The sequence below is a fragment of the Sus scrofa genome, chromosome 17 (genome assembly GCF_054392235.1).
Source record: "Sus scrofa isolate SSC_HxYL_T2T_F1_AM1 chromosome 17, Sscrofa_HxYL_maternal_Yorkshire_Landrace_v2.0, whole genome shotgun sequence".
Taxonomy (NCBI): Eukaryota; Metazoa; Chordata; class Mammalia; order Artiodactyla; family Suidae; genus Sus; species Sus scrofa.
The window spans coordinates 33,113,624-33,126,653 of record NC_139399.1 but is presented as its reverse complement, the minus strand read 5'-3'; the positions used below and the strand labels follow the sequence as shown (position 1 = coordinate 33,126,653).

General features: G+C 42.3%; 1 protein-coding gene across 2 annotated transcripts in view; it reads right to left on the bottom strand.

The window, feature by feature from the left end:
• PCSK2 (proprotein convertase subtilisin/kexin type 2) overlaps window positions 1-13,030 on the bottom strand; it is a 239,841-nt gene that overhangs the window by 99,610 nt on the left and 127,201 nt on the right. For both annotated transcript variants that reach the window (XR_014831821.1, NM_001004044.1), the window contains 3 exon segments: window positions 12,158-12,271; window positions 9,837-9,945; window positions 1,328-1,365 (listed from right to left, as the gene is read on the bottom strand). Coding sequence is in view for 1 of the 2 variants with exons in the window: in NM_001004044.1 (NP_001004044.1) it covers window positions 1,328-1,365; window positions 9,837-9,945; window positions 12,158-12,271 (261 nt within the window). In the remaining variant the exon portion in view is untranslated.

Below are 13,030 nucleotides of genomic sequence, written 5' to 3'. Positions count from 1 at the left end.
AGCCAGGTGGCCAGGTGTGCCCGCAGTGGGGGAGGGAGCTCACACAGAGAAGCAGAGAGCTGTGTCCTGAGATGCGGCAGACGGTTGGCGAGGCAGAATCTACAACTCTTAGGTGGTCCTTTACTGCTTTATAAACTGCAGTGGATTCTTATCTCAAGGAATAGAGCTTTGGATTAATTTCTGTCATTTCTCTCTGGAGGCACATATTAGCTATTGGCTGGACTGAACAAATGATTCATTTAACTTTTTTTTTTTTTTTTAAGTTAAAAAAGACGCTTACCCGAATGTACGCACTTCTAGGTTTATAAGACCTCAGCAGTAAAAAGAAACCTAGCACATTGGTGCTTTGTTTCTTGATGTCCAGTCCACTAAACACATGGAAAACTTTCCTTCTCTTTCTGCAATGTGGACCCTAACACCTTTTAGGAAGAATGACTCAGAATGTTGATTCCCAAACACGTCTACTTGTTAATCATTTTCCCTCTAAGTCCATATTCTCCTCAATATAAATCTTTTTAGCAACTAAAATAACATTTAAAAAAATCCTTAGATCTGGAAGTGACAGGAGAAATATACTTTAGTAATAGTTTGGGCAATTTTAAGTTACTACACCAATGCTTGAAGAGTATACTTCTTCCTCTTAAAATAAAGCAATTGCTGATGTTTGTAGATTTTATCAGGAAATCAGCAGGTGACTTGCTGGGTCAAAAGTAAGAGCGCATGGTTCCAGTCCAACAGTGCTAACTGAGATTCCATGTCACTATTTCTTATTTGTCAAGGAATGCTTGCCAATGCTATACTCAGAGTTTGGGGGGGAAAACCTGTGTTGAGTGCTCATAAGCACGAGAGCGATTAAAAAAAGATGATGTGCTTGCTTTCATAAAGCAATGGTTGCCATGTGAATGGTTGCCCTTTTTGGCTTTTGGCTGTAAGTTTTGTCCAGCAAGAACCCAAAGGGCTCATTTCCACCCTCCATTCAATATCCTCAGCTGGAGTGGATTTTAAGCCTTGCCAAGGCTCTCTCTTCCTCTCCCTGTACCTTTTTTTTCTCAGCCCTTTATTCTTTCAGACTCAATTTTCCTTCTTTTCTCCTCTCCAAGCCACTCACCTCTGCCAGCTGCCAGGCCCCACGTCATCTGTCTTTGGCCTGAGTTGTGGCTTCAGCAAGATGGGCCGTCTGGGGTGCATGAGAGTGCCCGTGTGCCTGTGCGCGTGGCCTATGTGCATGCAAGCACATAGTGTGTACGTGTGTGTGTGTTCCTATTACACGGAGCATCAGAACACTTAAGACCCATGCATTTCCGTGCACAGGGCAGCTTGCACTTACGTAGTTCGAGGCCAGGTCCGGGTGGAGATAGTCGATTCCTGAGAAAAGACAATAGCACAGGACCGAAAGGTTAATACCTGCCACTGCGTCTTCAGGAAAGCTGGTTGAGAAGGCGCCCTCCTCATGGGCTGGCACCAGGAGCTGTAAAGGGAGTGAGCGTTGGATCCCAGCCTAGCATTTCCATCCCCAGGTGAGGGTGCTGTTCCCTGCTCGCCCCGCCCCCCCCGCCGCCCCCCATGTGGAGAGCCAGTAGCCACCCGATGTGTCCGAGGAGTGAGGCCCATTAGGGCTTGGGATCCCAGGATAACACATCTGACATAAATGCCAGCTTAGTGGCCCCAAGATGGGATGGCTCATCACAGCAGTTATCTAAAAGATTGTGGAAATCCTGACATTTCCAAAGCATCAACTGGCATTTCTTCTGAAATGAAACTGGCCCTGGGGAGGAAAAGCAATGATTATTTAACAGAGCCCAGAATGCAATGGATTAGAAGAGTGTTACTTGGCATGAAAATAACAAGAGGAGCACAGCTCGGTGAGAAAAGCCGTTAGGCAAAGGGTGAGGTTTTTCCCAAAAGGTGTGCCCAGTGGGAGTTGATTCTGGTCCCTGCAGATGGCTTTCCAGGGAGACCAGGGGTCTTCCAGCAGGAGTTTTGTGCTTTCTCCTGGATGTGGCCTGTCTTGTTGTCCAAGAGTTGTTGCAATAATAGAATTATGGTCCACAAGCCCTTCTGGGTTCCATCAACTCGTGGACCTCAGAAAGCACATGACGCTTCAAAGGGCAAGTTGCAAATTTCTTTTTTTCCCTCTTTTTTTGGCCATCCTGTGGTGTATGGAATTCTCAGGCCAGGGATCAAATCTGAGTCACAATTGTGACCTAAGCTGAAGCTGCATCCTTAACACACTGTGCCAGACAAAGGATGGAACCTGTGTATCAGTGCTCCCAACATGTGGCCGATCTTGTTACACTATAGCAGGAAGTCTGCAAATTGCCAAGCTCTCACCCAGGTGTGCAGAGATGTCACATTGCAGCGGTGACATCAGAGCATCTGGTCCTCTGAGAAACTGGCTGGGCTCCTGTACTACCTAGCATAATGGTGTAGATTACAGAGCCAAGGGCTTGAATTTTATTCCCAGCTATACTTCAGGCAAGGTGCTTGGCATCCCTGTGCTTGCTCTCTTCTCAACCTGGTACAGGTGAGAATGGTGTGGTCTGCTTATTGAAATGGCATGAATAACCACTGTTATACTGAGTTGCAATATCTAAAAGCCAGAAGCATCATTAAGTCCCTTTCATAGCTATCATCTTCATTGCATGCACACTAAGGCCAGGCCACATTACAGCTTTGTCCTGTGAAAAAGGACTTGTATCAGAAAGTGTATTGCTAAAAAGAAGTTTCCTTTTTTTTTTTTTTTTTCTGGTGACACAAGTAATTTCTGGACCAAGAGTCACTGCTATGCTGGTATTTTGACATCTGAAGCAATTACTACCATCATGTTGATTTCTATAGCTTGGGAGAGTATAGTCAGGAACCTCTCTCACCCACATCTTCCTCCTCCTCCTCCTCCACCCTCCCCCCCAAAACTGCAGAAGGACAAGGCTCAGGAGATTTAAAGGCTAATATTTTTTTTTAAGGTTGGAGGCCCTTGTTCTGGACCCTGGTTCAGAGATGGCCAATGCAGGCTGTAGGGTGGAGTTGTGGACAAGGATGGGCTGCAAGACCAACAGATCCAGTTCTATTCCAGCCTCAGACACTGTAATATTTGTGTGGCTTTGGTCAAGTGACATAATCTCTTTGAACATCAGCTTCCTCATCTTTGAAATGGGAATATTATCTACCTTGCAAAGCAATTTTCGAGGTTAGAGCCCATTCACTAAAAGTGTTTAGCTTAGAGTAAACATTTAATAAATTATTTTTCTTATCGTCATCATTAGTACCATCATTTACCACATTATCAGTTATGTGGATAATGCGGAAGAGCAGGGACATTTGAAAAATCAACTTGGCTATTGTGAATAGTGCTGCAATGAACATAGGGGTGCATGTGTCTTTTTGAATGAAAGTTTTGTCCAGAACAACTTAAATGTCCATCTGCAGATGAATGGATTAAGAAGATTCAGTACACACATGCAATGGAATACCACTCAGGCATAAAAAAGAACAAAATAATGCCATTTGCAGCAACATGGATGCAACCAGCGATTCTCATACTAAGTGAAGTAAGTCAGAAAGAGAAGGGCAAATACCATATGCTATTGCTTATATGTGGAATCTAAAATATGGTAGAGACGAACGTATCTACAAAAGAGAAACAGACTCACAGACATAGAGAACAGACTTGTGGTTGCCAAGGGGGCTGCAGAAGGAAGCAGGATGGAAGGGGAGTTTGAGGTTGGTAGATCCAAACTATTTAAAATGGATAAGCAATGAAGTTTTACTGTACAGCACAGGGAACTATATCCAGTCTCTTGGGATAGAACATGATGAAAGATATTGTGGAAAAAAGAATGTATATATATGTATGACAGGGTCACTATGCTATACAGCAGAAGTTGACACAACACTGTAAATCAACTATAATAAGAAATCAAATTGGTTTTAGAATGTTGTGTTGAAACTAAATTGTTGTATATTTTTGTTGAAATTGGTTAATTTTGTGAACTTATTGTTAGGCAAAACATTTTGTAACATACAGATAAGTTTAAAAGAAAACACACGCACACACAGAAAGCATTTTTTTTTTCCTAACAGGGAGTCAATTTTTAAAACATGACTTCATGTTCTGATGATGTAAGTTATTTAGACTACTTTCAAGACATAGTAGTCTCTGTGATGAGAAAATATTGAAGAGATAAACTGAGAAGGAAATTAGAATTAAAACAAAATTAATTTAGGCACAACATTGTAAATCAACTGTACTTTAATAAAAAATTAAAAAATAGAACAAAATTGGGAGTTCCTGTTGTGGCACAGTGGAAATGAATTCAACTAGTATCCATGAGGGTGCAGGTTTGATCCCTGGCCTCACTCAGTGGTTTGGAGATCCAGCATTGCTGTGAGCTGTGTTGTAGGTCACAGACACGGCTTGGATCCCTCGTTGCTGTGGCTGTGGTGTGGGCTGGCAGTGGCAGTGACAGTGGCAGTGGCAGCTCCAATTTGATCCCCAGCCTGGAAATTTCCATATGCAATGGGTGTGGCCCTAAAAAGCAAACAAACAAACCTCCAAATAAATTTAGCCTAATTAAAACAATGGATCTTTAATTAGGTTAAGGGAAGATTGAATGTTAAGTTAGAACAGACACAGACTTTGGTCTAGGGAAGAAAAATTATTTACTGATAAAGATCCTGGACATGATTCGGAAAAAATAATAATGAACTAAAGCATGAAAATAATAACCTGGTAATTAAATAGTATTTTTATTTTTTTATATTTTATTATCTGCTGAGGCAGAATGTATTGATGTATTTTCTTTATCAGCTTATTTAGTTTTCAATTCTTGTATTATTAATGTATTCATTCTTATTTTCACCCACTGGTATACTTTCAGCAATGAATGCCAGGTGCTACATAGGTCCTGGAAAAATACAGACATTTAGACCCAAAACCTGAGCTGTACAACCACCTAAGGCTCCCAGTCCACAGGGGTCACTGACTGATCACCAGCCAATCACAATGCAATACAGGACTCAGATGACAAATACTTGGGTGTATTTTTGTTCATAAACCATTGGAATCCTTTTAGTAGTTTGAAAGTCTAATCGGCAATAGTGCAAATTCTCAAGAATTGCTGGGAGTTCTGGTGACCTCAGGGAATAAGCAAGGGGCTCTATGTACCTATTCCTAGTTACAATGTTGATAATGCAATGATAACATCTCAGGACCCTGATCCTAAGCCCAGTTCCTTCCACTGTCCCAGGAAAGCTAGCCCCCACTGATTTATATGTTGATGAAGAGCAGCCTCAGTGGATGGATTGTATTTTACAAAGATGGTCTCATATCTCCCAATCCATATGGTCTTCTACAGTGTGACAATGTGAGCCTCCCATTGGTCTATTCTTGCCTTTTTCAACTGAGTGGGCCAGGGCTGCTTCTACCAAAAGGTCGTGATGGAATGGCACTGTAGGACTGCCACGTCTAGGTGAGGAAAGGCCAGGCATCTTCCCCCTGTTCCCTTTGGATGCCAGCTGCCCTGTAAGAAGCCCATCGACCCGTAGGCACTCTTACAGCCTCAGCTGAGCTCCAGGAGCCAATATCAACCACTGATCCATCCTGGATGTCCAGCCCACTCAAGCCATCAGATGCCCTGCGCCCAACCAAAACTTGACCTCTACTGCAAGAGAGACCTCAAAGAACTGCCCAGACTTCCCGAATTCTGATCCCACAAAATTATGAGCAAAATAAGTGAGCAGCTTAGTTTAAGCTGCTAAGTGTTGGAATCATTTGTTGCACAGTACTAATAACTGGAACAGATACCTGTTGGATCTTCTAAGGTCTTGCAGAGCCCATTGTAGGAGAGAAAACTCTGCTTTTCTAAGTGGGGAAGAGTTCTAAATCTTCTGGAAGACTGTGGGTGACTGTCTAGTCCTGAAGCTTGAACCTCTGCTTATAAGGATGAGGCCCCCATTCACACGGTCCCACCAGGGAGGCAGGTCAAGCAGTGGGTTTCAAGCACTGAAGACGGTGGTGAAGATTAGTTTGGCTACTTTCTTTTTTAACAAATTTATTTTATTTTATTAATTTTTTTTGTTAAAGTTGATTTACAATGTTCTGTCAATTTCCGCTGTACAGCAATGTGACCCAGTTATACATATATAAGCATTCTTTTTCTCATATTATCCTCCATCATGTTCCATCACAATGGATTGGGTATAGTTCCCTATGCTGTACAGTAGGACATCATTGCTTATTCACTCCAAATGCAATAGTTTGCATCTACTAACCTAGTTTGGGTACTTTCTTACCTCCCTAAACCTTAATCTCTCCGTCTGAAAAAGGTGGATAATGAGAACACATTAGTTCTTAGAGAATAAGTGTGACTTTGTTTCCAAAATGTTAAGCAGTGCCTAGGACATAGTACACAAGAAATGCCTGTTTTCATCGCTGCTTCAGCTTGAAAGCTCTCTATGGCCCCCCAGTAAGGCAGGGCCATAGAGATATCAGCTAAAGCCCTTGACCATGCCCTCTCTGACTGTCTTTGACCTTGATAGCCAGTGGCTGCTGGGGGCTGGGTAACTTCTGTCCCTCTATCTTGTTATGGCCACATCCTATTTTCCAGGTCAAGTTCCCAACATCAAACAATTCTATCACAACGAAAGGGAGGAATTGTCCTCATTAAGCCAGGTCCTTGCTGACATCGCCATGCCTGGAATGTGAGTCCACCCTCAAGAAATTCTTTCTGCCTTTGGGCAACAGCTAACCATGGAGGTTCTTTCTTAGAGGTGTGTTGGGTTGGATCATATTGGAATGCATCTAAATGAAAAGCAGTGAGCATCTAGCATGTCATTGGATACAGCTGCGGACATGATGGCTGAGTTTTGAGTTGGGCAACCAGTGATACCCTATCACATGGTGAGAGGCTGTGCATCTGGGCTTGCTCTCATGTAGGAGGCTGTTCTCATCCCCAATGTGCTCATCTTGCTGTTCAACAGTGTATTTGGAAAACAGTTTAGTGGTGCTTCTTTTCTTCAGTTATCCTACTGAATAAACATGTGCCAATTTCAAGGTAGCCATGCATACTTTTTTTTTGGTCTTTTTAGGGCTGAGCATATATGGATGTTCCCAGGCTAGGCATTGACTTGTAGCTGCAGGTGCTGGCCTACACCACAGCCACAGCAATATGGGGTCTGAGCTGCCTCTGTGACCTACACCACAGCTCAGGGCAATGCCGAATCCTTAACCCACTGAGCGAGGCCAGGGGTTGAACCTGCATCCTCATGGATACCAGTTGGGTTCATTACCACTGAGCCACAATGGGAACTTCTACCCATGCCTCCTTTATCCCTCTCTGCACCAGGAGGCAGGATCTAGTTCTTCTCCTCTGGACTCTGGCTCTGAGACCATTTATCTAATGGAAGTGGCAAAGCAGTGTTTTCCATTCCAGGTCTCACCTTTAAGAAGACCGGCAGCTTCTGCTTCTTGTCCCTTGGGATCCCTGAGCTGTCTGTAAGAAATCCAGCTACCTTGCTGGGGAGACTTCTCAGAGAGGAGATACCCTAGGACCACACAGAAAAGGAGGGAGCCTGAGCCATTTTAGCACCGGTCAAGACTCCAGTTGACACTGGCCTCAGCTGCTTTCTGACCCCAACGACAGGAGAGACCTCAGAGAGGCCAATAGCAGAACCGTCCAGCAGCGCTTGGTCAACCCACGGAATTGTGAGAGATGGCAACACGGTGGTTGTTCTAAGCTACTCAATTTTGGGGTGGTTTGTTCTGCAGTGGTAGATGGCCCAAAACAACAGAGAAGTGAGGAGTTATATTTGAGGGGCAGAGAGTTGGATTTTTTTTTTGGATCCCAAAGGGTACTAAATCTGCAGAAGAGATCACATCAAATAGGAAATTCTTCTGAGGCTTTCTAAAGGGCTTTGCTATTCAGGCCAGGAAATGTGGAACAGAGGCAGGCGTCATCCTCTCGTTGCTTCTCTTTGGAGGGACGATGAGTAGTCAGTCAAGGGGCCGCTGTTACAGGAGCCTGAAATGGACATCACAGGGCACTGTGGGAGGTTTTGTGAAAGTGATGTGCCTGCCTGAGGCCACTGTAGTGCCACTTAGGATGCTTCTCTGATTCCCCCATATGCTGTATGATGAAATAGTGATTACAGTTGATCCTAGGCAGGTTTCTCCCAAACCTACATGCATCTTTTTCCTGGGTGAGCAGGCCTCAACCACTGTGGTTTCTAAACCAAAGCATTAGGAAGAAACAGGTAAGCTCTCTTGATCCGCCCCCGCCTCCTGCCTTGTGAGAGCTCCTTTCTTCTTGAGAAAGCCCTCGGCCACTAGAGAAAGCTTTTACATCCACTTCAAAACATTTCACCCTCAGAAGACATTGTGTATTGTTTTTATGTTGCTATGTAATGAGCCCCGACAAAGTGTCAGATTTGCAGCAAGCTGGCTCTCCTTGTTTTCTATCAATGCTGCTTCAAAGGCTTGCTTTAGAGAACACGGTGTTCTTTGAGGATTTTGAGAAGGGAAAGGTTCCCTTGTTTCATCTCCATATAAATTCTATATGTAATTGGACCAATATTGCCCAGTGGGCCTTTTAGGAGGACCCAGATGTCTGAAAAAGGGCAGGAGTACAGCCCTGCAAGATGACTGCAGGGCAGAGATGCTCCAGAACATTGGCAGAGCCAAGGGCACACAGTTAGTAAAACAGCATTCATCAAACCCATTGGTTCTCATATTGCAAACTATAAAAAAGGAAGCTTGGCTAAATCCATTGGGCAGTCTCATAGGATAGAATAACATATTATAGGGGCATGTATGATAAAACAGGCTCAATCTGCTTTACAAGGGCTTATTCTGAAAGTAGTAATAAAGTCAAAATTCTCCTTGTGGAATCTAAAATATGGCATCAATGAACCTATCTACAAATCAGAAACAGACTCACAGGCATAGAGAACAGACTTGTGGTTGCCAAGGGGGAGGGGGAAGGGAGTGGGATGGATGGGGAGTTTGGGGTTAGTAGAAGGAAACTATTATATTTAGAGTGGAGGAGAAATGAGGTCCGACTGTACAGCACAGGGAACTGTATCCAACTCCATGGGATAGAATGATGGAAGATAGTATGATAAAAAGAATATATATGTATACGTATGACTGGGTCACTATGCTGTTCTGCAGAAATTGGCACAACATTGTAAATCAACTATTCTTTAATAAAAATAAAATAAAAAAACACTGAGCAGAGGAAAAAAAAAAACTCCAGATCACAATCCTGTTACAAAAAGGTTTTTTTCAGGAATCTAGAGCCACTTGGTCTAATGGAAATTTCCTTGATTATAGAAATGGAGTCGAGTTGAATTGCAGCTTGTCCCATGTGGTTATTGAGACCTTGAAATGAAGCTAATATGATCAAGAAATTGGATTTTTAACTGTATTTAGCTTTAACTAATTAAAACTTAAATGTAAATAGCTGCATAATGGCTAGTGACCACTATATTGGATGGTATGGATCTAGAGAAATTGATGGTGAATAGAAACTGGTTTAGAAGATGTTTTAAGGTATAAGCAGCGGCCCAATAAGAAATTTCAGTTCAGCAGTGGTTGACTTTCATTTGTTCATTTAATTTTTAAAAACTAATTAATTCAACAAATATTTGTGAAGGGCATTCTCAAACTTGAGGACCACTGATCAGGAGGAAGGTGAAGATGTTGCCATGGCATGGATGATGACCAGCATCTGGCCATTTTGCCTCAGATTAGCTTCACCAGAACAATGAATCTCGTATGTTCCAAAGGTGTGCAAAGATGCACTTGCTTCCAGATGATGTGAAGGCTTTGAAATACTCACCATCGTCCATAATTCCAATGGTAACACCTTTCCCAGTGTATCCCAGCTCCCAGGCTTCTGCCACATTCAAGTCAAGGCCAGGGGTACCATCAGCTTGTCCAGTATTGATCTGGTTCAGGAATTCCAAAGCAGAGAATCTTATTAGTTTGGTGTAGGTGATAAAGCACCTGTGCAAATGTTTGCTTGACATACTCTGCAGCCACCCACTATTCCAGGATCAGCTCAAGGCCACATCTTATATGAAACAGTGTTTTGGTTGTTTCCCCATCCATCTCTTCTAGTCTTCTCCCTCCATTTTTTTTTCATTTTCTTCTTCTTCGTTCTTTAAAATTTTTTTTTTTTTTTTAATTTACAGTGGCATCTGATGCATATGGAAGTTCCCAGGCTAGGGGTTGAATCAGAGCTGCAGCTGCTGCCTGTGCCACAGTCGCAGCAACACCAGATGTAAGCTGCATTTTTGATCTAGGTTGAAGCATGTGGCAACATGGGATCCTTAACCACTGATCGAGGCCAGGGACTGAACCTGCATCTTCAGGACACTATGTTGGGTTCTTAACCTGCTGAGCCACAGTGGGAACTCCTCCCTCCATTTTTTTGGTATACACAAGCAATGTTTTCTGTTTTACAGAAAAATGCACACACAGTTTCAATCTCCATATCTCTTATAATTAGATCATTATCTTTAAACTCCTTAGAGGCAACATTGCAAGAACCACCCTCCCAATTTAGAATTAAATGCTCATGCCTGAGGTTCTTTATTTACCTTGTGCCTCTTTTTAGAATTTAGTGCATATTGTCTCGGATTATTCTTATTTGAATGTGATTTCCTCACTAACAATATCCTTTGCAAAAGGAAGCATGTCCTATTTATCTTTGTAATGTCAGCACCATCGCACCAAGCCTTGCTTAAAAATACTTGTTGAACTGAATTAAAGATAGCTGGCTTAACTTTAGTGCATGTTCTAATGCACAAAATAAAAAATACTTCCCCTTAAAAAAATCAAAAAGGAAAGAAAGGGAAAAAAAAGAAAAATTCCATACAAATATACTCATTACCCTCTTTTTACGCACTTTTGTTCTCTGCAGATTTTCTCAAAGATAAATTATAAAAAATAGTGAAGTCAGAGATTGTACTGGTAGATGCCATAGTGATGAGCTGGCTATTATGGTTTTTGCTAAAACATTGTGTGACTGTCATTAGTGCTCTTTATAAAAATGACTGCTGTCGGACATAGAGAACAGACTTGTGGTTGCCAAGGGGGAGGAGAGAGGGAGTGGGATGGACTGGAAGTTTGGGGTTAGTAGATGTTAGTATTACATTTAGAATGGATAAACAATGAGGTCCTACTCTATAGCACAGGGGACTATATCCAATCTCCTGAGATAGACCAGGATGGAAAAGAATACTAAAAAAGAATGTATATATATGTATGATTGAGTCACTTTGCTGTGCAGCAGAGGTTGGCACACCATAAACTCGTTTTGGTAGCCAGATTGAATTTGTAGAATTCCATGTCCAAAAGCATAAAGCATAGTCAAGCTCTGAAGCCCCGAGAGGGATTCATTCCTACAATATAGCAGTCCACAGGGCTGTAATTTCATTCTCCCTCTCTCTCACTCATCACCTTTTGATCTTAAATTAAGTTTCACTCACATTTACTAATTAGTCACTCCTTTTCCTTCAATGTGCCCTGCAGTTTGGGTTGATTTGGAGGCACTGAGCCCCTTTCAAACATAACCCAAGCCCCTCAAGTGGGTCATGAGGACTGTTGGTGAGTCAGAAAATATTAGTTTCATCAGACAGACTGGGTTTCCGTGCCTTGAATCCTGCATCAATTAAGCTCCATGGAATCAATTATTTAGGAAGCACTGTTAGATGCTCAGAGACTTTAGTCTTTGAGCTCTCTTGCTTTGTGCCTTGTGAAGTCACCTGATTCTTCCTCTTATGCCTATGGTTTCATCATGTCCTTCCATTCCTCTGCCTGTGGAGAGCCCCCTGGATCGATCCTCCCAGAAGTTAGACTTGACTTTTACATGTTTTCGCAGGTCTTCATTCAGACACTGGCCTGAGAATCTCATCAGCTCTTGGGAGTTGCTTTGACCCTAGGAGGTCATGGCTATTTAGCAGTTCTAGACAGAAAGCCAATGAGAGAACAAGATGCATGGATGGTGATAGAAAATCAATACCCAGCAGAGGGGACCAAAAGGTCCCCTGAGTCAGGTGCTGGCCGACATCCCACAGAATAATAAGGAAATAGAAATGCATCTTTTATCTGAAGTCCCAAGATAAGAAACATTAAAAATAATACCGAGACACTTACCAGATACCACTGCTTCGTAAAAAGAGGGTCATTCATGTTGATGTCGATTTCATTGATGTCTCTATACCCTCGCTTTTTCCGATCGAACCCTTCCTGTTGCAAAGCTCTCTTTACCTGGAATGACAATACTGGTAAGTTATCCGCAGATCAACTGAACACCCCTTTTCTGGATTTATTTCCACAAATTCAAAATTCAAATTGCATTTATATAGTGATTTTTCCCCTCAGCAGAAGCCAAGTTCAGCTCATGCACATTCATATTTTGTGATTATTTTCCAAGATCATTTACTTCTGCTCACACTGAACAAAGAGGCCTTGAGGGATGGTTCAAAGTCAGTTTCCTTAACATAAGAACTTGATGGTGAAAAGTATTCCCAAGGGAGGTGAGATGGTAGGGGCATGAAGTGAAATAAAACAACAAAACACTTCTATTAAGGAAATATATGTGGATTCAGAAAGGAAGACAGTGGAACTGGCATCAACTATTTTTTTCTGCAGGGCTTCTCAGCATCCACTTTTGTTGACAGCCCTGCATATCAAGTTTGGGAATCAGCCAAAAAATAAATACAAACAGCAAAGTAAAACCTGTCTGGTGAGCCAGCAAGTCCATAGCAAAGCTCTGGAAAAATGGGATAGATGAATTTTTTAATAATGGCATAAATCCGGACACAACTGGTGTCCATCCAATGGACATAAATTATGCTTCATGTATAACTATACATCCATGTATGTGTGTGTATTGTAATGTAAAGATATATCTTCTGAGACGCAGATGCCAAGAGGAGATGAAATATGCAAGGATTTTATTAGGAGAGAAAATGCAAGAAACTGTGATGTAAGTCTGACCCTCGTAAAGGAGAGGGTCAGACTTAC